Source organism: Heteronotia binoei, chromosome 14, assembly GCF_032191835.1.
Source record: "Heteronotia binoei isolate CCM8104 ecotype False Entrance Well chromosome 14, APGP_CSIRO_Hbin_v1, whole genome shotgun sequence".
Classification (NCBI taxonomy): Eukaryota; Metazoa; Chordata; class Lepidosauria; order Squamata; family Gekkonidae; genus Heteronotia; species Heteronotia binoei.
In genome coordinates, this window is record NC_083236.1 from 19,562,647 (window position 1) to 19,587,472 (window position 24,826).

The 24,826-nt window shown below is 42.4% G+C and overlaps 2 protein-coding genes across 6 annotated transcripts in view; one reads left to right on the forward strand and one right to left on the reverse strand.

Annotated features, from left to right (window-relative positions):
* The window catches only part of SHISAL1 (shisa like 1), a 401,371-nt gene that overhangs the window by 183,887 nt on the left and 192,658 nt on the right, over positions 1 to 24,826 (reverse strand). The gene's annotated exons all lie outside the window — the stretch shown is intronic.
* Positions 1 to 24,826, forward strand: part of MTA1 (metastasis associated 1) — a 116,173-nt gene that overhangs the window by 79,894 nt on the left and 11,453 nt on the right. For 2 of the 4 annotated variants that reach the window (XM_060253893.1, XM_060253894.1), the window contains one exon: positions 16,650 to 16,681. The exons of 1 other annotated variant lie outside the window; for it this stretch is intronic. In XM_060253893.1, the coding sequence (XP_060109876.1) occupies positions 16,650 to 16,681 (32 nt within the window). Of the gene's footprint in view, positions 1 to 16,649; positions 16,682 to 19,430; positions 19,488 to 24,826 lie in introns of all 4 variants that reach the window. One more of the 4 variants, XM_060253896.1, reaches the window with a different exon arrangement.

The following is a 24,826-nucleotide window of genomic DNA, read 5'->3' on the forward strand; positions in this document are numbered from 1 at the left end:
TTAAAAAAAAGTAATCTCAATGAAATCATCAGATTCCCTTGCATCAGGTAAGGAACCATAGTCAGGTCAGGTGTACTTAAAAATAATGAGAAGAAGCCTAAAACATTTACTCAAAAGGAAATCTCCTTTCATTCAGTGGGGCTTACTCCCAGAAAAAATGTCCTCGAGACTGCAAATTCAGCTGTTTAAAGATTTATTGTTTGGGTTATCCTGGGTTGCAGTACACCTATTTTTAAATTGCTTGCTGTCTTTCAGTTCTGTGTCTTCATAGAAAAGTATTGCCTTTTATTTACCTGTGGGTGATGCAGAAGTTTTATCATTGGTATTAGCACATTCATGCATGCGGTCCAAGACGATATAGTCGTATGAGAAATACATGTGTCACGTTCTCAGGGTGCAGGCAGGCAGGAGTCCAAAGCCAGTCCAAGGTCAAAGTCCAGGAAGTCAAGCAGGAGCCAAGTCACCAATGCAGAATCACAAACCGGAATCAGAAGTCAATGTCCAAAAGCCAAAAGGTCAGGGTGCCAAGGAAATCAAGCAGGTTAGGATCAGGAAGGAGCATGGATGCAAGCCAGCGAATAGACTTGTTGCTTCCACAAGGTTACTAGATCCTGGGTGGGAGCTATATGGGAGTCTCAATGAGCCTGCTGCCTGGGTGGCAGTGACTCTGCTAGAACTCAGGGTTGAGAGATCTGAAGCATTGGTGTGCCTCATGTCTTCACTCTGAAAGTTCTTTCTGGAGCCTGCTTTGAACTCTTGAGATGGGAGGAGGAGAGCTTGGAGGAGATTGGTCGTCAATAGCTGACACTGGTGCCTGGAGAGTGATTGATGGGCCAGCTGCTGTTTGTTCAGCTGAGGAACTGGCTGGCAACACTTCCAGGTCTGTTAACCTTTCCGGCTCCTCCTTGTCAGGGCTCATGACAATATGCAAGAACTATTCTTAAATGTACCAAAGTATTTAATTGTGCAGTTTGTGATTCTCAAGATTCATGCTGCTTGGCCCTAATAGGATAGCCAATACTATCATTAGTGCATTTCTCGCTGTATATAAGGCATTATGAATATTTCTATAACATTTATTTATTTATTTTCCACCCTTTCCTGAAACAGGCTCAGGGCGGATGACAACACAGATAAAACAACAATTAAACTTACAATTAAAATCAAAACAATATAAGGCAATACAATAGAACAATAGGCAGGTTATAGACCATAGATTCTTTGTGGCACAATTATTAAAATAGCTATCAGCTACCTTGGCATGAGTTATCAGCTGAGTGAGGGCATGTGGCTAAAAGCTTATCCAATAATGTCTTGGTTCTGGACTCCTCAATTCAATAAAGTGTTAAGGTCATTAATGCAACAGTACCATGCTAACCCTGCATAATATAAGGTTAACCTTATCCTAGAACAAAGTAACAAACAAAACAAGTTGGCCAGTTTTCGCTTACATGGGGGTGGGGGGAGAAGCAAGGTGAAGAAGTGATAGGAAAACAGAATGGGAAGAGATAGGAGGAGTAATAAGGTGAGAAGTTCCCTCTCAGGATGCAACCTGTCTTTTGTGGTTAAGAAACACCCCTAATTGACTTGAAAACCCCTCATTTCCAAAATGCTCCTAAATCTCCTTATTTGGGAGACAGTTCTGGCCAATTACTGGCAAATTCTCCTTTCTTTTATATTACCCTTCTCTTTGATTATAATCCAGCATCCCTCAGGATGTCAATATCCTTGAGGTAGTTTCTACTTGGCCTAACTCAAGTCAGCCTGGGACTTTTCAGAGAATGGCTGGCACACAACAAGGGGAAGATCATTTAGATGTCATTTTGAGGATATGAGCATAGTTGAGTCTTTAGAGGTCCTGACTGATTCAAGGAGGCTCCCCACAAAAATGTTTTATTTCAGGAGATGTCTTAATTTCTGCCAGTTTTCTTAGGATCCCTATTTTGATCCTTGGTCTACATCATGTCTATTTTGGACTATATCTTCCTGTTCCGCCTCAAGAGCTTATTTGGGTTCTGTTTCAGCTTTCTCTTATTTAGGTCCTTTCTGTTTGTTTTATTGCTTCATTTGTGTGTGTGTGTGTGTCTTGATTATATGATGCTACAGGACTTTTCTTTTGAGTTTATATAGGAAAAAATTACTTATAGGACTTTTTCTGATTTGCAGAGCTGGGTGAAGCAAGTTAACAAATAGGAGTGGTGACAGCAGTCAACCATAACTATTTAGCATATATGCCATAAAGATACCAAGATAGTCATAAGAAAAGGATCCATTTAGAATTGTGTTCTTTTGGATGTACAGATGTTTTTTCCTTCAGTGTCTAAAAACCATTTCTCTGGAATGAGAACAAAAAGGTCAGAGTGGGAATGCATGGCATTTACATCATTTTCCTTATTTGTATCTTATTCTTTCAAGGGCCCCAGAATAGCATGTTCATCCCACGTTCAGTAGGGTTTTGAGGCTTAGTGTAGATTTGAATCTGGGTATCCATAATCTGTCTGCATGCTGTATTCTATAACACCTGGGCTTGAAATCTGAAAATCCAGTTATTGCAGGATACAGAATAATGAAAGGTTCCACTGCCCTAAACCTTCACAGCTGTCCACTTCCAATCTATGGCAATAGCGATTTCAGTTGGCTATTATATCTGAAAGCCTGTTGCCTAGAACTTGTGTCTCTATTGTATTCCGTCACCTTTACTTGGAGCCCAGATCTAAATTCCTCACAGCTTTTATAACCAGTCTAAATTTGTGCCCAGTGATGAAGAAAATTATTTTTTTCCTAGCTGATGCAGATCTGTATGCCACTTATGCACATCCTGGCCACCGTGAAAATTCAGACTAGAGCTGTGTTTGAGGCTTAACCTATTGTAGTACATCTTATATAGTACACCCAGCTCTACCTGCTGCTGGACAGCTGCCCAGATTCTGCCCCAGAGGACTTGACCAGGGCTTGGGAGGCTGTGGCTGGTTGGTTGCAACAGAGCCAGTTGAAACGTAATCCAACAAAGACAGAGATCCTGTACCTGAGCCGAGGGGGGTGGGGCGCTGGAATGGGAATCAGGCTGCCTACGCTGAACGGTGCACCACTTGTGCTGCCCCAGAAGGTGAGGAGCCTGGGGCTGATCTTGGATGCCTCACTTTCCATGGAGGCCCAGGTCACTGCGGTTGCCAGGTCTGCCTTTTCCCATCTCTAGCAGATAGGCAACTGGTCCCCTGCCTCTCCCCCAGGACTTGACCACAGTGACCCATGCAATGGTCATATTCAGGTTTGTTTATTGTACCTTGCTTTACACGGGCTTGCCCTTGAGATTGATCTGGAAATTCCAGGTAGTACAGATCATGGGTGCACACATGCATTCAGCCAGTGTTATGCTGTTTGCAATGGCTACCGAGTACCAGATCCATTTCAAGGTGTTGGCATTGACCTTCAAAGCCTTGTGAGGCCTCAGAGTGACATACCTGAGGGAACACCTCTCTCCAAATGTGCTCAGAAGAGCCTTGTGCTCACTGGACCAACATCTACTGGTTATCCCCAGCCCAAAGGATGTCCATTTAGCCTCAACCGGAAAAAGCCCTGGCTCCGGCCTGGTGGAATCAGCTCCCACTGGAGATCAGGGCCCTGCAGGACCTTTTACCATTCCACAGAGCCTGTAAAATGGAGCTGTTCCACCAGGCTTTCAGGTGAGGTGGCGGGCATCCACCTCAGTTGGCCTCCCTGCTGTAGTTCCCATTTTGTTGAAGTATCCATCTGACCCAAAGAGGTCCTTATGCAGTTGTTGCTACCTGTTCTAGTTTTACGGTTTTAATGATTTTTTAAAATTAACTGTATATTTATAATACCAAGTGTTTATTTAATTGGAATTTAATGTGATGAGTCACTGACTGTGTTTCTTGCTGTGATCCACCGTGAGTCCACCTGTGAGAAGGGCAAAATAAAATTCCGAAAAATAAATATGTAAAGTAAATAAGTTATATCTTCTGGCTAGGGGTTTCTGTTGTATTTTCATCTCATTGTAATTGTTTTAACTGTGTGTGTATCTTCCCCCCTCCCACCCCGCCATCATACCAGCTGCTTCACATGTGTACTGTCTAAGGCAAGTCACAAATATCTTGTGTACCTTAAAGAGGAACTATATTACTACTGTTCACACTGCCCTGAGAAATCAGAACTTCCTTGGTCACAAACTTCCAGCTAGAGCCCACATTACCAGGCTGTTGACTTAGGGATCCCCTGGTTTGGAGGCTCTCCCCCCGCTTCAACATCATCAGAAATGGGGGGGATGTCTTCTGGGCACCCACCTCACAGGGTGTCTGTTGTGGGGGAGGAAGGTAATTGTGAGCCGCTCTGAGACTCTTCGGAGTGGAGGCAGGATATAAATCCAATATCTTCATCTACCTCACAGGTTGTCTGTTGTGGGTGGGGGGGGAGGTAAAGGAGATTGTGAGCCGCTCTGAGACTCTTCGGAGTGGAGGGTGGGATATAAATCCAATATCATCTCATCTTCTTCTTCTTTTCTCTTCTTCTTCTTCTTCTCTTCTTCTTCTTCTTCTCTCTTCTTCTTCTTCTTCTTCTTCTCTTCTTCTTCTTCTTCTTCTTCTTCTTCTTCTTCTTCTTCTTCTTCTTCTTCTTCTTCTTCTTCTTCTTCTTCTTCTTCTTCTTCTTCTTCTTCTTCTTCTTCTTCTCCTCCTCCTCCTCCTCCTCCTCCTCCTCCTCCTCCCTCCTCCTCCTCCTCCTCCCTCCTCCTCTCCCCCCTATGGAGTATAATTCCCATAGGGTATAATGGAGAATTGATCCATGGGTATCTGAGGCTCTGGGGTGGCTGCTTTTTTGTGGTAGGTAGAGGCACCAAAGTTTTAGCATAGCATCCTGTGCCTCTCCTCAAAACACGCCCCAAGTTTCAAAAAGGTTGGACCAGGGGGTCTAATTCTATGAGCCCCAAAGAAGGTGTCCCTTCCTTCATTATTCCAAATGGAGGGGAAGGCATTAAAAGGCGTGCAGTCCCTTTAAATGTGATTGCCAGAACTCCCTTCGAAATTCAATTGTAATTGTCACATCCTTGCTCTCAGCTCCATCCCCAAAGTCCCCAGATATTTCTTGAGTTGGACCTGGCAACCCTATGTTGACTTTCAGCGTCTGTGGCAGATCATTGCACCTCGAGATCAGCCAGCATTTGTCATTTGCAGCTGCTCCTCAGTCCACAGGGAACTTGAGAAGAGTAGGCAAATATGTAAAAATCCTATGCATATAAAGACAAAAGCCCCTTTGTGTTTAATGTGTATAGAATTGTTGTAGATTGTGCTGGAAATTCATTGTGGATGGAACAAATGAATAAACTACACATCAGATTCTCTGTGTGTAACAAAACTCATAGCTTAGATAATAGTTAATTTACTTGTAAATTCTGGTGAATGTAGTAATCAACAAATGGAAACCACTTAAATACAGATGGAATTGAAAAACACAGGAAGTTTCTAAAGTAAATCTCATCCATCTGCTTGTCCATTTCTGCTTGGTCTGTCTGTCTGTTTCTTTGTTTATAAACCCTTAATTTAGACTGGGAAATAAATTAGGGATTTGGGGAGACAGGCAATAGGATTGACCAGTTTATCCCATGGTAGGGGATAATGTTTAATGGTAGGGGATGTTTGATACAGATTTTGGGCATGTGGATTAATACAATGATGGAATTTTTTTCCTGTATTAAAAATTTAGAGTCTGCTTCCCCACATTGTGGGGAGAAAATATTTCTTTACTCAGCAGAGTTTCATGGCTACTGTCTTCTTTTTTTAAGGAGTATGTTTTAAGAGTATGTTTTCCTTTTTCTTCACAGTTTTCATATTTCACAGTTTGAAATACTGTTGATATATTTGAAATATTGCAGCAGCAATTTTCATGACATATTTTGGGGGGTTATTTTTTTTGGGAGGGGGGATGTTTTACCAGGAAACCTGAAGTTAAGGGGGAATTACTGTGGAAAATCAGCCTTCTTTCTTAATTTCCTTTTTTTTTTTTGCCTGTAAGTGCAACCGTTGTGCATACAAAATAGACACATTTTAAAAAGCAAAATCCACTTGAGTATCGAACAAGCATTAGTGATTTAAATTCTGTACAACAGGGCCTTGTTTTATCCTGCCACCCAACCATCTGCTTCCATTAACAAAGAATAAGGGGAAGGCTGTGGCTTTGTGATAGAACACTTCCCTTTCATGTAGACTCTTCCCCCAGGTTCCTCTCCAGCTAAAAGGGCAGTAGGTGAAAGGAAAGACCTCTACCTGAAATCTAGGGGAGCTGCTGCCAGTAAAAATAGACATACTGACCTTGGTAGACCAATGCGGTATATGATTGTTTTATGGGATCAACTGGAAAGTAGGAATTAAATGTTTCAAGATGGGAAGGTGGTGTAACTGCAGAACCAATCAATAAGTCACAACTGAGCAACAGAAGCCTTAAAATATTAGAAAACTAGCCATGGTTGTCTGTATTATGGCACTTCAACCCACCTTTACAAAGCAAACAAACTTTCCCAAGTGATAAGCTTGTCATCTTTACTTCTGCTCAGTTTCACGAGTGATGGTTTTAAATTCTGTTCTGGTTTGGAAAAAAAACAAATTTTTAATGTAGGTCCAGTTTGATTTCGTGATTGATAAGGTTATAAAATACCATATTCATGTTGGTGCATGTAGACACCAGCTGTTATGTGGTTGTGTTTTGGAACAGGGAAGAAGATACTCCGTAAAAATGAGGGACAATTAAGAGAGAGATTCTAGCTTGCACTAATTGAAATAGCTTCTGATCTGGAAAAGGAACAACCCAGATGCTCGTAGAGTTTAGCATTACTGTGGAGAATATGAAATCGCTTAAACCAATTTTTTCCGGTAAAAAAAAAGTATAATAGAAATTAATATTTTTAAATAAGTTCATTTGTTATTTAAAAATTAACTTGTAGATGCTCACACAGCTTTTCTTCTGGAAAAAGAGGTGCCAGAACTCTCAAGAGGAAAATGAAGATGAAACACACAGGTGCCCCTCATGAACTTGTAGACATTTTTTGAGGAATTTTGTTTCCATGAAGAGGTTCCTGGACTCTGTTCCACTGCATTCCCCCAGGAAAAAAGCCCTTGTCATGCTAATACTGTTAGAGTTTGGTTTTGCAATTTAGAACCAAGTTAGAACTATAGTCTTATCTGCACTGCATTTTTAAGAACATAAGAGAAGCCCTGTTGGATCAGGCCAATGGTCCATCCAGTCCAACACTCTGTGTCACACAGTGGCCAAAAAACCCAGATGCCATCAGGAGGTCCATCAGTGGGGCCAGGACACTAAAACCCTCCCACTGTTGCCCCCCCCCCCCCCCAAGCACCAAGAATACAGAGCTTTTTTACTTGGCATTATAAAGCTACAGTGCATTCCTAGTTAGACTTTTAGATCTGATTAATAGAAAATAAACTTGAAGCCATGACCATTTCATCTTTTTTAAAATAATGCATCTTTTTTGCTTTATTGTGAGGGAGATCTTAAATATTGTATTATTAACTTGGGAAAACTTGCTTGATAACCCAGCCCATACCTCCATACCAACTGGGTGAGGGGATGCATATAGATTGTAAACAACATTGGTGAGAGAATCGCCCCTTGCAATACTCCACCTTCCAAGTGGGTGTTGCTGGGACAACTCGCTGAGTGCCACCCTGGGTCCCCGGCCATTGAGGAAGGAGGAAAACCACTGTAGGGCAGTCCCCTTAACTCCTATGTTGGTGAAATGGTGGGTCAATAAATCATATCAGCTATGTCAAACACTGCTATCAGATCTAAGAGCAACAGCAGCGCTGACCTGCCCTCATCCAGATGTCTCTGGAAGTAATCCGTGAGGACAACCAGTGCTATCTCCATCCATTACCAGAACAGAAACCAGACTGGAATGGATCCAGGATAGATGCTTCATCCAGGAGAGCCTGGAGATACTGGCCACCGCCCTCTCGACTACCTTACCCAGGAATGATGTTTGATACTGGGCAGTAGTTGGATGGGACCGTAGTGTCCAAATATGATTTCTTTAAGGGCAGTTGTACCACCACCTCCTTCAGCCCCACTGGAAAAGTCCCAGATGAAAGGGACAAGTTGACTGTCTCTTCTCAGGGGGGCCTGAACACCATCCCCACCATCCCCTTGATCAGCTAGGAGGCCTTACTTACCAGAGTCCTGTCAACATCTTCCAAAGAGAGTCAGCTGAATTGGTTCAGCTAAGAACCAGAAGATGGACAAGGGGCTTCCAAGTTCTTTTACTGTTTCAACTGTGGCCGGGAGATCCTGGCGAAACAACATGACTTTATCTGTGAAATAGCCTACAAATGCCTCACAGCCAATAGCCAGTTTCCTACTATTTTGTTTGCCTTGTGGGAATGTAGTCGATGATTGAATAGTTCTAAACAATTGGGCTTGGTGAGAGCTTGCGGATGCAATGGGGGACATGGAGAAACCTTTCTTTGTGGCCTTCAATGCCATCTCATAGGCTTTCATAAACATCCTATAATGTCTTTGCAGCTTTATCATGAGTACACCGCCACCTTCACTCTCGCTGTCTCAGCTCTCATTTCATCCTCTGTAGCTTCGGGTTGTACCATGGAGCTGGTTTGGCATGAGGGTGGAGAGGGTGCTGGAGAGTGATCTCTTTGATGACTTCAGAGAACCAGCAATGCTAATCTTCCACCAGAACATCTAACAAGGTGTCAGGGGGCATTGGATCCTGCACAGCATCCTGACACCACCTTGGGTCCATTAGGCTCCTTGGGTGAGCATAAAACTGCTTGGTGTGCTTAACCGAACCTTAAAGGTGAAGTGATTTGACCATGGTACTACCTCTGCAACTTCAAGGTCTACATTTAACCCAATCCCAAAAATCAAGTCCAGCATATGGCCTGCTTGGTGTGTGGAAGTTGATATAATGTGGGAAAGCCCCCGTGCCTACATGGACGATTCTAGGTCTCTGGTTTGAGAGGATGCTTCATCATAGACATGGATATTGAAGTCCCCCAGGATCAACAATCTGGGGTGCTCCAAAACCCAACCTGATACAGCATCCAACAAGCCAGGCAGACTGTCTGGTGGTGTGTTAGATAGTTGGTCCATCAACCAGATGGCCAAGCTCTCCTCAACTTCCCTGGCCCGGCCAACACATTCAGTGCCAGGGATTTTTGGTGCAGGGAGCCCCCTGAAGGAGCAAGGTTCTCAGAGGAGCAGTGTCACACACACAAACACATATTTGTCTGGGACTGGTGAAGGACAGAGAACCCAAGTGAGGTAAGTTGACCAAGGGCAACTGTCTCGCCCTCCTTTACCCAGGTCTCAGTCACACAAGCCAGGTCTACTTTCCGCTCTATGAGAAAATCTCAGAGAACTGAGGTCTTATTATTTATAGATCTGACACTGCATAATGCCAGTGTCGGAGGAGGGTATAATTCCCTAGCCTCACAATCAGCATTTCTTGAGATGGGACGGAAGTGGGAAGAAGTCAGACCATTATTTCTGGATTCTTCCATTCCTTTTAAAAAAACTCCATTTTGAACATTTCCACTACCTAAATCCAACTGAAATAATTATGTCAGGTGCTATTTATCCATGCAAGCACTTTCTCTATTTGAATACTGTGTTTTTAAATTTTCGCTTTCTTGTTCCCTTAAATGTTTGACTGTGACATTGTGGTGTAAGGGTGATGGAGAATATATTAGAAATGACATAATTGCTCCACTCTTGCCTATGGTATCTGACCATTTAGCAGAACGGCTAGTTACCCTTTCTCTTGCTGGGGACAATGTAGTAAAGACACTGGATAAATGGCTGTCTTTTTCAACATAGCCATTGAGATAAGGCCCTGGATGTTGAAAGCTGTCAGTTCATCAAAGATGTGGTAGTGACGAGTGCTGTCAAGTCACAGCTGACTTACGGCAACTCCTTAGAGTTTTCAAGGCAAGAAACATTCCAAGGCCGTTTCCCATTGTCTGTCTCTGCATCATGACCCTGGTATTCCTTGGAAGTCTTCCATCCAAATACTAACCAGGGCCGACTCTGCTTAGCTTCTGAGATCTGGCAAGATTGCACTAGCCTGGTCTGTCCAGGTCAGGGGTGGATCAAATATGTACAACTGGTATATTTTGTTTTAACAACTGTATTACCAAAAGGTCTGTTGACTGCATAATAAACTTTGTTGTAACTACAGTTGTTTGATCCGAGTCCCTTACAGCATTCCTATACGATGAATTAATTTTATTAAGGATAAACGATGCAAATCCAAGATGAAGTGCAAGTATAGGATGGGGGAGAGGTGATTTGACCAGAGTACATAGGGAAAGATTCTAGGCATCTTAGTTGATCAAAAGCTAAACCTGAGCCAGCAGTGCAATGTGGCTTTTTAAAAAGCTAATGCAATCTTTGGCTGCGTTAACAGAAATAAAGTGTTCAGATTACAGGAGGCATTAGTTCTACTCTATTCCGTAGTGGTTCAGAGTCATCTGGAGTTCTGGGCACCAGATTTTAAAGAGGGCACCAGCAAACTAGAGCATTCCAGGGAGGTTAATCAGGGTGGTGAGAGATCTGAAATCCCTGTGAGAAAATGTTGAAAGAGCTTGGAGAAGAGAAGATCAAGGAGAAACATCCAGTCTTCAGATATCTGAAGGGCTATGGCATAGAAGATGGAGATGACCAGTTCTCTCTTGCTTAAGAGGGCAGGAATAGAACTAATAAACAAAATTTACCAAGTAGATTTTGGCTAAATATTAGGAGAAACTTCCTTACAGTGTTTAATAGTAGAGCAGACTGTCTTGGGAGATGATGGACTCTCCTTCACTGAAGGTTTTTAAGATGTCAAACTTTGGGTATTAAAAATTGTGAGAAATCATTGGTACAAGTTTTCCATTGCATTGAAGAGCCCGCCTATATTGAAGTTGTACAGCACCATGGAAAGTTTTAATTGTAATTGTATTTTATTGGTTTTAAGCTGTAATTATAGATGTCTGAACTGACTGTTAGCCGCCCGGCGTCTGCTTGCGGAGAGGGCGGGATAGAAATTTAAAGTAATAAATAAATAAATTTTGTCCAAACTGTTTGTTCTGATGCAAGTAAGTCTAGAATGCTACAGGTGACTCCCTCTACACTTTAACTGACAAATGTTCTTTTTATGTGGAGGTTTAGTGCATAACTTGTAGGAGGAAACGCTTTATGTAATTGCCATTTTCCAAAGAAAACTGTTCTTTCCTTGTCACAGCTGCCCTCATTGGGAAGGTTATACATCTGATACACACATTTATCTGCTAACTTGTAGGTTTCTTGGTGTATATCATATCTTAAAATTTTTCATTAATGGGCCTGATTTCATTCACAGCCTCTCACAAATCATCCTGCTGAACTGTGCCACGAGCAGTACATTTGCATTAGCATGCATAGAGTACAGTTTAGCTCTTGCACCACCCTCCTCATGATTGGCTACCAAAGTACGTGTATCCGTAGTGGTAGCAGTGCAAGACTTCCCCGTGTCATCTGTTTATATCCCACCCACCCCCTGAAAACATCATGGTCTTGTTCTCAAGTGGCTAGTTGTTCAGAAGGTAAACGACTTGTTTAAAATGAGCAAAATCACCCTTGTTGTCTGAGAGAGCCAAGAAATTGCATCCAGTTGCTTGGAAATTGAACAGATCCATCTTCAGCAGATTTCCGAATTGGCTTAAGTCCTTTGGCTCATTCATGTGTTCTCTGTCTCTCTTTTTAAAAATCAATTCTGACAGAATTTAATGCCACTATGAAAAGCAGATTTCATAAAATTAGTCTGCCAGGTCACCCAAAGTGCTATTTATTTTGTTTATTTGTATTATTTTAAGCATTTATTTCCTGCCTTTCCCCATGATTCAAGACAGCTTACAAAAATACTTTAAAATGTCTCAAATGAAACCAGAATAAAACAACAGACTCCAAATCTTTCCTTCGCTCCTCCCCCTTAAAAGTCGCCTGCCATTCAACCCTCCCTCAAAAGCCCTGACAAACAAGCAAACCTTGCAGTGCCTCCTAAAGATCTCACCTCTGCAGGGAGCCCATTCCACAGAGCAGTAGCCAAGATGGAAAAGGACTAGGCTCTGGATGATGCTAGATGGGCCACTGTAAGTAGTTGAAATAGCCAACAAATGGCTACCTGACAATTGTAGCTGGCACATGGGGACATATGGAAGGAGAAGGTTCAAGATCATGAAGAGCTTTAAAGGTCATAGCTGGCACCCTGAATTGAAATCAGAAATAGATTGGCAACTAGTGTAGTTGTTTCAATATGGGCAGCATATGTTCCCAGCGACTAAATAGTTGGGCTTCTGCATTCTGGACTAGTTGTAATTTCTGGATTGCCTTCAAGGGCAGCTCTGCATAGAGTGTGTTGCAGTAATACAGGTGTGTGGTTACAGAAGCATGGATCAGTATGACCAAATCAGCTGAGTGCAGGTAACAAGAGAATTGGCAGGCCAGATGCAGCTGATAGAAGGTGCTCCTGGTCACCATGCCAGCCTCCTTTTCAAACACCAAGTTAGGGTCCATGAAAACCCCCAAGCTCTTAACTTGCCAACTTCATTCCATCTAGGACAAGTGAATTCAGTTGCTCTAGAATATCATCCTTCCTGGCCAGCACTACCTCTGTCTTGTCTGGATTCAGCTTCAGCTTGTTCTGCCTTAGCTACCTGACCACAGCCTCAAAGCACCAGTTTAGAACCAGTTGATGCCAGATGAGCCACTCTTAAGTAGTTGAAATAGCCAACAAATACACCTGGAGACTCAGATGATGAGATGTAAAGCTAGGTGTCATCTGCAAATTAATGACACCCTACCCAGATAATCTCATTCAGCAGCCAGAGAGAAGGAGGGAGGAATGAGAGAGAGAGAGAGATAGAGCCCTGTAGCACTCCACAGACAAATTTCACCTAGCTGATTATGCACCTCTGATGGAGATTCTTTGTGTCCAGGCAGACAGAAAAGAGTGAAACCATAGAAGGGCTATATCCTTAACACCAACTCCATAGTCAAACTGACTGGTAAGAACAGAGCGGTCAGTTCTGTCAGAGGCTGCTGAAAAATCTAATAGTGTCAGCAGGGAAGACTGTCCCCTGTCCAACTTTAAACAAAAATCATCCACCAGCGCTACTAAAGCTCTATTGGCACCAAACCCAGGCCTGAAACCAAATGGAAAAGTGTCAACAGACAAGAGAGTTTTTGTCAGCAAATCCTTGCAAAAACATCGTAGCTGGGGGCCAAACTTTCGAATTTTTGCAAGGTCGGACTTAAGTATTATCAAGTCACGAACCACTTTAAACAATCTTGCTGAGCAAGATTCTGCTGATTCGGTGGTGGCAGAGAAGAAAACCTTCTTTGTCACCACGACTGTCACTTCCTGACTCATCCTGAGTCTTCTGCCAGTTGCTCTAGTCATCTTCCAGTTCGCTTTATATCACACAGCTTCCCAGCTAGTACTAGTTTTATGTTTATATTAGTATAATAAATCACTACAACTGAAGATTGTAAGGATAGGTAAGGTCTCAAGATTGTGCCAGTTGTGGAGGGATGATGGACTGCTAGGTAAAAGCATGGCTAAAAATGTAGTGGCAGGAAAGGATTATGCCAGAGGAACCCATGCTCACAAGGTCACTCTAGGAGTATGGTGGCAATAGTTTCTACAAGCCGTAGTTGTATATTGTAGTACTTTATAGTAACTAATTTCTGCTAGTATTTTTTGACCACTGCAAAGTACATATAGATTATGACTGTGACGAGCTTGTAAAATCTGTGATCAAAGAGCAGTCCAGGTGGCAGGAGATGAACAATAAGGTTTCAATCCTTCTGTTTTTCAGAAAAACGCAGGCAGATGGCATTTGGTGTTTGTGCATTCAGAAGCCATATTTTCATAGATTGGAATTAGATACCTCGGTCAAAAATGCACCATCAGTTCTACGATGGCAACTAGGTTACTAAAGGCTCAGATAGATGGTTCAATCAGACTGGTTTTGACCATGGTCAAGAATGGCTGAATGCCACAGGAAGGAGGGGAAGAGAAGTGGAACATTCAGCAAGTGGACTTTTTCATTCAGTTTTCATTCACAATGTAGCTAAAACAAGGGCAGTGTTTGCACTTGGACTAGATGCCTGAATGACCAGCAATGAGTTAACTGCCGCAAGAAAGCATCAAGGTCATTGTGATGAATCTAAAGTCCTCCAAGTTTGAGTTCAGTGGCACTTTTAAGACTGACAAAGTTTAATTCTGGGCATGCACACAAAAGCTTATACCCAGTATTAAACTTTCCAGTTCTGCCAGTTCATCCCACCTTACTCTTCTTAGTATTTTCTTCTGTACTATCATTCTTTCAGACCCTCAAGTGATTGTACTATGAATGCTTCACAGCACCATCTTAAGCAGCGGGACACCTTTCTAAGCCTTAGAAGGCACTGTCCATCTTCCCTTGCATTTGCATGTACTGCAGTGGGTGGCTCTTTGCTGCGGACAGTACTCTTATGACCCTGAGATGTTTTTTGAAACCTTTAGAAAAACCCACAGTGAATAGATGGCTATTATCTATCATACTTTCTTCAGCCCCTCCAGTCCAGGTATAGGGGAGAGCGACTACCTTCGCCCCTTGATTGTAAGCTTAGCATTAAGACGGCTTGATCCAACAAAGCTTTTATTAGTAGATGAAGACAGCTGGCTGCAGGTGAAAGTACAATGCTAAGAGTGACAGCAGGCAGAACACGTCTTTGTAGCAGAGAAGGACAATTTGCTTCCCTCACCATCTACCATTAAAAAAACCCTGACCAGGCGAATGTTTCCAAACAAAGCACCATTTAAACTGTTAAATTCACTTCCATTTAATTCCCACCAACCACCTAAAAGCCAGAAGACTAGTATTTTTCGCTCCATAAGACGCACCTGAGCATAAGACGCACCTAGTTTTTAGAGCTGTTTGTGTGAATTTAGAGGCATTTGTGTGAATTTTTTGCAGTATTCGCTCCTTAAGACGCACATACTTTCCCCTCCACTTTTTTGGGGGGGAAAAGTGAGTCTTATGGTGCAAAAAATACGGTATTTCTTTTTGTGGGGAAGAACAAAGCCTTTCCCCTTGCCTCTCTGCAGAAGCAGGAACTCTCCCATGCTCCATAAAGAGGTAACAGAAACTTAGCAGAGATAACCCTCTGCTCATTTGGCTAGGTTATATAACCTTTGGTTATATAGAACACCAAATCCCTCCCTCTCTGCTGCCACTTTTACAACCACTGAACATAAAATGGTGCAAAGACACATTTCCACAATGTGCTGTAGGGGCTGGAGTGTTGGATCTGGGTAGGGATGCCTTCCTCCAGGTGGGACCTGTGGATCCCCCAGAATTACAGGTTATCTTCACACTACAGAAATTAGTTCCCCCACAGCAAATGGATGCTTTGGAGGGTGGACTCTCTGGCACTGTGCCTAGTGAGGTCCCTGCCCTCCCCATGCTCCACTCCACAATCTCCAGAAGTTTCCCAGACTGGAGCTAGCAACCCTACTTCCCTCCACTGGTGGCCAGGGGGTCCTGGCAATCCGCTCTGGCCCCATTTTTTCTGAGCTAAGACAAAAATGTGTGAGCTGGAGGCTAAAAATCTGTGAACTAGCTCACACTAACTCGGCTTAGAGGGAGCACTGCTCACAGGTGTTGCGAGGATAAAGTGGATAAGAGAATGATGTAAGCTGACCTGGGTCTCCACTGGGGAGAAAGGTGGAGTATGAATGAAGTAAAGAAATAAATGAAGTCTGAAATTTAGAGGCCACACACAAAAGATACCAAGCACAGGTGGCTGGCAAAGAATAAGCACATCCCACTGTGTGGTATAAGTACTCCAGGGGAGGAGCATTCCCTGCAGTCAGTTGAATAAATCTGGTAAAGCCATAAGATCAGTGTGCTTGGTCATTGCAATTATAGCTTATGCTGACTTGTCCAAATGAAAAGACTGCAGTAGTAAAGATTTTGGATGATTTTTGCTGGTGGTAGTTTTCTTGAATTAGGTATAAGCCACCAAAGGCTTCAAGAAAACCGTAAATCTTTGACATTCCTCCGCTGTCCCTCTGAGTACAGTAATTCAGACGTGACCTGAAACACAAGGAATTAAAAGTAGTTCAATAAAACCAATAATTTAAGACAAGCATATTACAGACCTCATTGGGAAGGTAGCATTGGACAGAGGATAAAAGTGGACAGTATGTTTTTTTTGCAATGGTTTTTAGATCAGTTAAGAATATCATGATCAGGGCTTTTTTTGAGCAGGAACGCATAGGAACGCAGTTCCGGCTGGCTAGGTGTCAGGAGGTGTGGCCTAACATGCAAATGAGCTCTTGCTAGGCTTTTTCTACTATAAAGCCCTATGTGAAATAATGGTGATGTCAGGGGGTGTTGCCTAATATGCAAATGAGTTGCTGCTGGGCTTTTGCTACCAAAAAAGCCCTGATCGTGATAGATAATCTTCAAATGTGGAGGTGATTCCTAATTTGGAAATTGAGCCACTTGCAAGCAAAGCCATGTTTTTCTGAATTTGTATATTCTTATTTTGTTTTGGAAAAGCAATGGTGTCTTACGGACTCTATTCTCTTTCCTGTTTGTTAGGGCTGCCTAACCACGGACAAACCCGACAAATGGTAAGAGAATGTTCATTTTAAAAGAATATAGTGAACACCCCCATCCCAAGCTCTTAATGCTTCTCAGCTCTGAAACACAGCTACTTTGACCTGTGCTTTTCTCAGCTATTACTGCAATTATTACTTGGCTCTGAGTGTTTTTTTGAGAAACACACACAAAAATAATAAGATGTGATGAAATAAATACATTCTTTTCATAGAGCGTCAGTGCCTCTTCACGTAGCTTTTTTAAAATGGAGGAGGTTGATAGCAAAGCATTGAAATGTACGTTAGGTGGAAATGTATTTTATTGAAGGAGGATGGGGTGTGTGTATGTGTGAACCTGGTGTGCAGTTTTTAAAGAAATTGCTATTCACATATAATAGCATTTACTTTTATTTCTGAAAACTTGTCCCTTGGCTTCATCCTTTTACTGAGAGATTTGATCAGAGGACTGAAACAAGTAGCCAGTCTCATAGATCTGATGAGAAACATGAGTATAGAGGAAATACTACTCCTGTACAGAATGATTTAATGGCTCTCTGGGCCGCCTGCATAGTGTGCAGGTTTTAAAAAAGGAGATGCGCAGAAACTTCGCTTAAAAGGGAGTGTCACTTTTAGTCTTCGCATAATGCAATTTCTTCCTGGTATCTCTTTAAGGGAACGGTGGGTAAACTAGCTGTACCTGTAAAGGTGCCAGTAGAATTTGCTTAGAATGGTGAATGCCAAGTACCAGAGAACATTTAGCAGAAGCATTCTTAAATATTTTTGGATAAAGTATTCCATTGTGTAATACCTGGTTACTTTGAATCACAGCAATAAGTCAGTCCCTGCTTGGGAACTGGTATTAAGTGGCTACGTGACTTGTTTGATGAGTTTCTTGAGAATGGCTGCTTGTTCACGTCTCCTATTATATATATCTGCGGTTTTATAAGAAAATAAGCATGCAAGAGCCTTACTTAACAGCCTTGTTCTGAGAGCTGGATTCTTTAGAGGTAGGAAAACATCCAGGTTTCAAAATGTTCTTTCTTTCAAGACTAAATCCTCATAAGGAGTCACAGCAGATCTCAGACATGTGGCCCTTTTGTTCTCACGGTTACCTGTCAGCATGCAAAAGGATGATTACATAAAAGCTAGAATTTGTATTAGTGATAAAATGTGTCCCACTGGGCTGAAAACTGAAAGAATAAATAGCTTTTTGTATCTGTTTTTAAAAAAGAGACAGGCAGGCCTGCCTCAAGCAGATTAAAAAAAACACACACCTTAATACATTTCAATAAGTATCTTTCTTGGAGCCAGTGTGCTTATGCGTGCATTAAAAACAAATTTGTCCCAATTGAAGGGCATGTAATTATGTAATGAACATAATAGTAGCTGTGCTGGATCATTCCAGTGATCTGGCTCTTCTAGTGTCTTGTTTTCAGTAGTCAAATGCCACAGGGAGACCCATGAACAGAATCCGTAGAAAGTTACCCTTGCCAGCTGATTGCTTCCCAATTTCTGATCATGCATTGTGCCCCTAAATGTAGGGCCCTCTTCAACTGTCATGGCTTCTAGCCAATGACAAACAATGCTGCATAAATCTGCTTAAACCATTTTAAATCCATCTGAACCAAAGGCCATCAACACATCTTATATCAGTGAGTCAACTGCCCTATGGGTGAAGTAGTACTTCCTTTTGTCTGTCTTGACTCCATTGCCAATAAGTTTCATAGGGTGAGTCTGAGTTCTAGTGTTTGGAGTGCTACACCATGCAAAATTTTGTATATCTCCATTATGTTGGCCTACTTAGCCACCTTTCTCTTAAACTTAAAAGTCTCCAAGTCATCACAGGGCAGGCATTCCTACCCCAGTATCGTTTTGGTTGCCCTTACATGTAGTTTTCCAGCTCTTCGATATCATTTTTAAAGATTCTGTGACAAGAATGTACATAGTAGTCCAAATATGGTTGTAACAGAGACTTGATAGTTGGATATTACTGTATTGGTGGTTTTGTTCTTAGTCTCTTCCCTGGTGATCCTCAGTATGGACTTTGCCTTTTGAAATCCCTGTTGCATGATGAGTTGACATTTTCAGCAGGTGATCCAACATAACCCCAAGGTCTTTTTCTTAGTCTGTTTCTGTCAGGTCAAACTACATAAGCATATTGTGAAATTAGGATTTATTGTCCCATATCCATCACTTTGCACTTCCATTGAATTTCATTGCCCATTTTGTGCCCAGTTTGGAATAGTCCTTTTAGAACCCACTTTAAATCCTCTTGTATTCAGTGTTCCCACTAAGCTGAACTAGTGTGAATTAGCTCACAGTTTTTTTAGCTTCCATCTCACACATTTTTTGTCTTAGATCAGGAAGAATGGCCCCAGAACAACCTGATTTATGCAGTAGCTCACAACTTTAATGCCAGTAGCTCACAAAGCAGAATTTTTGTTCACAGGACTCCACAACTTGGAGTATTGCTTGTATTAACACCATTCTGAATAGTTCGGTCTTTATCTGCAGACTTTATGATCTCACTATTCACCCCCAGTTACTGGTCATTTATGGATGATTAAAATAGACTGGGCCCAACGCAACACACACAACATGATACAAACACTCATCACCTCTCTCCACTGCAAAAACTATCAATTTATTCTATCACCTTAGATGCTTCCTCCTTTATAGCAGTTAGCAATCTATGAAAGGATGTGTTCTCTTATCCCAAAAGCCTTTAGAATGCACTATCTCAAAACACTTCCTGGAAATCCAAGTGTACATTGTCTTCCAGATCACCCCTGTCTACTGGCTTTTTGACACTCTCAAAGAACTCTAAGAGGCTGGTGAGGTAGGTAAAATTTCCATTGCAGACGCCATGTTAATTCCTTTTTGGCAAGGCTCATTCTTAGTGTGTTTAACAATGCTGTCTTGAATTATATTTTCTACCAGTTTACCCAGGACAGAGGTTAAGCTATCCTACCTATAGTTTCCCAAGTTTCCCCCGAATTCCTTGGTAAATATTAGTGTGATGATGGCTATTTTCCAGTTCTGGCACAGAGGCTGATGTTAATGAAAAATTATCTGTTCGTCAGATCAGCAGTTTCATTGTTTAGTTCTTAAAGATTTCTTGGCTGTATCCTGTCCAGATGCAGTTATTTCTTTATTTCTAGTTTAATTAGTCCTAGAACTTATTTGGACAGATGTTTAACTCAATTATTCACACACCTGCTTTGAGAAAACTGGTTCAGGAACAGGTGTCTGTTGAACAAAAAGAGAAGCAAAGAATTCAGTTTCTTCTCCTTGTCCTCCTTTAGTGTAATATTCTCACCTCTTTGCCATCCAGTGGTTCAAAGAGCTTCCTTTGCTGGCTTTCTCCTTCTGCTGTGGTTGAAGACAGTCTTATTTGTTCTAATGCTTCCAGCTATGTAAATCCCTTCTTATGTTTGTCTTACCATTGTCTTGCATTTCTTTTGTCAAAATTTATGCTCCTTGTGCTCCAAATTTTCCCTACTTGGGACTAACATCCAACAGACCCACTAAACAATAAACTGGTTAAGGCAAACAGAGGGTGTGCAGTCTCTTCTCCCAGTGACCAATCTTCAGACAGGAGGCTTTTCATATCCTCCTTGAAAAAATCTTTTGTAAAATCACATATACTATTACAACTTTTCAAATCCTTGCTATTCTGTAAGAGGAGCCTTTGACTTCAACCTGCTTTGCATGAAGTTCTTTCTAGCCAATAGAAAAGATTGGGAAGATACCACATAAGACCACTGGGAATGTACTATAATGATTAGGCTCTACCACTGAGTTTTCAGTGCATCCAGCCATCAGTGTCTTCAAGTGTGCCACCTCATGCCCTCCTGGCTGGTAGCCTGGGGGGACCTGGTGATGCCACCATGATACTCTGATAGGAAGAAACAATAGAATTGGTTCCTCCTCAGAAATTCTGCAGCCTTTCCCTCCATTTCTTCACTATTCCAAAAGAAGATGGAGGCCCATTCTAGATCTCAGACTAGTAGACACTTTAATCATTGCAAAAAAAAAAAAAGATTTCATTTTGACTATTCTCCTACTCCTATCCAAAGTGATTTTAAAAAACCTTAATAGGCTGTACAGATGCATGCATCCACAGTATAGAAGGTTTCCAAGATTTGCCATTAGAGACAGACAATTCCATTACAAAACCTTTTTGTTTGGGTTTTCAACAGCACCCGGAGTCTTTACCAAATGTATGGCAGTAGTAATAGCTTATCTCTGTAAGAGAGGCATCTCAGTGTACCTTACTTAGATGATGGGTTGCTAGTTCATATGTCTCCAGTTACACTCCTTCATCAGCTGCAAATAGCCTTCAGGCTCCTTGCACAACACAGAGTAAATTTGAAAAGTTCGTATTTCAAACCATCTCAGCATTTTGCAGTTCATAGGAGTAGACCTTGACTTCAGCATGGGGCAGAGCATCATTTATCACCTTCCAGTTAAAGGAGTTTCTGCAGATTACACATCCAGCAGCTTTTGCAGTCCAGGGGGTTTTAGGACTTAAGGTGTCCATGACAGCTGTCACGTCCTTTGCTAGGCAGAGGATGTGACCACTCTAACTGTGGTTCCACACCAAGTATTCAGTCCACAATTACAGGACTAGTCTCTTCTCCGTCATATACCTTTGTCAGTTAAACGCTACCTCAAGTGGTAGTTAAAGCATGACAACCTATTCAAGGAGATTAGATTCACCAGCTTATTTCCTCAGGTGACTAACCACAATTGTGTCACTTTCAGAATGAGGAGCACATTGCATAAGTCATTCTGTCATCCAGCCTTGATCATGTGGGGAAGCACATCAGTGTCTTGGAACTTCTTGCTGTTTTCAAGTCTGACATATTCTCTACTCTGAAGGACAAATCACTAGGTCAACAAGCAGTTTATTGTGTCAGGAGTCAAAAGGAGAAGCATTTATGCAAAGTGGACAGTGTGTCTATTTTATACATTTCCAGCCCTGCTTCTAATTCTTAAGAGTACTCCACAAGATACAGATGAACAAGACAAGTTGTATCCTAATTACACCTTTTTGGCCAAGGCAGCTACAGTTTGCCACACTATCAGATATATTGGCCAAGGGTCCCCCTCCCCATTTTAGAGCTGAAAGAGATCACAGTGGTCATTTAGTCCAACCCCCTGCACAACACAAGGAATTCTCAACCGCTCCTCTCTCCCCCAGTGACCCCTGCTCTATGACCAAAGAAATGCAAAAAACCCTCCAGGGTCCCTGTGTCAATCTGGGTTGAAGGAAAATGCCTTCCTGAGCCTAAAGTGGCAATCACCATTACCCTGGGCATATAAGAAAAGGTCATGAGAGCCAAGCCAGTGGCTCATCCCTTCCTGACCTCTTTCTCACCACCTGTCTAAATTCACAGCATTGCTTTCAAATGGCCATCTAGCCTCTGCTTAAAAACCTCCAAAGAAAGAGAGCCCACCACCTCCCAAGGCAGCCTGTTCTGCTGAGGAACTGCTCTGTCAGGAAGTTCTTCCTAACATTTAGCTGAAGACTGTTTTAATTCCAATCCATTGGTTCTAGTCTGACCTTCTGGGGCAACAGAAAACAGATGGTATATATATCAGCCCCAAACCACATATTTGCTGAGACAGGAAAAGAGCATGTATAGACATTCAAAGATAACACCTTGCAACGTGGCAAATTGATTTAATTCATACTCAGAAAAGACAGAAGCAGCACTTAACAATAATTGGAAATCATCCACTAGATTCTCATATAGCTTTTAATGAAACACTTCTTGTCATATACTGTGGGTCACTTCTTGGACCCCTTTTATTGTCCGCTTTTGAATATTTATTATACCTAAAATCAATGGGTTTGGCTATTTTCTTGCTAAGGGCCCATTTAGCAAGTATTTCTGTGGCAGCCAGACAAACAATCTCTTTTCTCCCACCTGTTCATTTCAACAGGGTGTTTTTGTTTTGTTTTTTAACAATTTGCTCAAAATGCACCTCTTGTTCCAAGTTCAGCTGACTCTTGGAATTTGCAGTTGGCATTACCAGTTTTAATAAAGTCTCCATTTGAACCACTAGCAACGTGTAATTTAAAGTTGCTATTCCTCAAAGCTGCATTTTGGTAGCCATTATTTTGGCTAGGAAGTGGATGATTTCATAGCCCAAACTGTGTGTTGGACTCTGACTTGCCTTGTCCTATTTTCTATGGCCATAAGGTGACGTAGAGACTGAACTTTTCATTCCTACCCAAAGTAGTATCTCAGTTCCACACATCCCAAGATGTGCTTCTTGTTTTTAGTTCTTTGGTTTGTGATTGTACCCTGGAAGGTCACCACAAATACTGAAATTAACAGGAATTAAACTTTCATTTCAACAGAACATATTTGTTCTTTATTTCCTGTGTGGGGGGGGTGAGAAAGGACCCAAGCTGTCATCTCAATATTTGAGTAACTGGATAGAGGATTTACCGGTAATATCCTTGTACTATGTGATAGGTAAAAGGGCATACCATAAAATGTGAAGGTGCTACTTGTGCTACAGCAGCTTTCACTACTTTTTCTAGATTAATTTCATGACCTGATTCTTCAAGGCAGGCCAAAAGCACCTCTGTTTATAAAAACAATGTCATGGATGTCAGAGCAAGGAGGGGTGCAGGTTTTTTTGTAGAGCTGTGCAGAATTCACTTCTCAAATCACTTTGTTTCTGGCTCCAGGTATGTAAACTCGCTGTTCTGTTTCATTAGTGTGCTGCACAGAGACCGTAATGAAGAAGAATAAATTGCTTATCTGTAACTAGTGTTCTTCAGGAGGTAATCTGTGCAGTCACACAAACTGCCCTGCAACAATTACTGTCTTTATTATGGCTTGCTATGTCATCTTGGGAAGGACTGAGTGGGAGGCATGGCCCCGCTAGGGTTTCCATTTGGCCACTTATGGTGGAAACCTCCAGATGATTACCTCCATTGCCCATAAGAACATAAGAGAAGCCATGTTGGATCAGGCCAGTGGCCCATCCAGTCAAACACCCTGTGTCACACAGTGGCTGAAAACCCAGGTGCTGTCAGGAGGTCCATCAGTGGGGCCAGGACACTAGAAGCCCTCCCACTGTTGCCCCCCCAAGCACCAAGAATACAGAACATCACTTGCCCCAGACAGGAGTTCCAACAATACGCTGTGGCTAATAGCCACTGATGGACCTCTGTTCCATATGTTTATCCAGTCCCCTCTTGAAGCTGTCTATGCTTTTATCCGCCACCACCTCCATGTGAATTCCATGTGTTAAGCACCCTTTAGCAGAAACTGGTTGGTGGGCAGAAACTGGCCAACAAAATTTCTGGGAGTCTCCCTCAACCACACTGTCAGTAAGAAGAGACTGCGATTATGTGTATTCTTATCTATTATAAGATAATAGATAAGAATACACATCTTTAGCAGAAACTGGTTGGTGGGCAGAAACTGGCCAACAAAATTTCTGGGAGTCTCCCTCAACCACACTGTCAGTAAGAAGAGACTGTGGTTATGTGTATTCTTATCTATTATAAGGGAAGCTCTATTGTACAGTGGTAATACAGGTTGACCTGCACTTGGTCAGCCAGAAAACTCAGCTAACCAGCACCACTCACTGTTGCTGGCGGGGCCCTCTGCCAGCAGCCATGGGTGGCAGAGGAGTGGGCTGCCACCCACTTGACCCTGCTTTTGCTTGTCAGTGGGCCTGACTCAGCAGCAAGCTCGTAGCAGTGCCAAGCTCATCGCATTAGACATTAAGTCTGGAAGGGAAGGAAGCCAGAGAGTAAACCAGAAGCAGCTGAGCTGTAGACTGGCTATTGCTTAGCACCACCTGACATGTTGCAAGCCTGGTGGTGATTCTTCTTCTCCCCCCATTAATCAGCTGTGTTTCTTTCCAAGGCAGAAAGAAGCTGCCACTCTGCCCAGGGGGATTTCCCTCCACCGCTGAAATCTTCCCCCTGCAGAGCTGCTCTGTTTTACTGCACCCAGATGACCTTCCCACAGTGAGGGAGTCAGGGTGGAGGCAGGCTCTTCTCCTGGTTTGTCTAGCATCAAGAGACCAGCATTTCTCTCCCATTTGAGCCGGAGTCGGTTTTGCAGTAGGCAGTCTTGGGTTCAGCTGCCCCTGCTTGTTAGAATACCTATTTGACCACCTTCCCCAGCCCCTGCTTTGGGT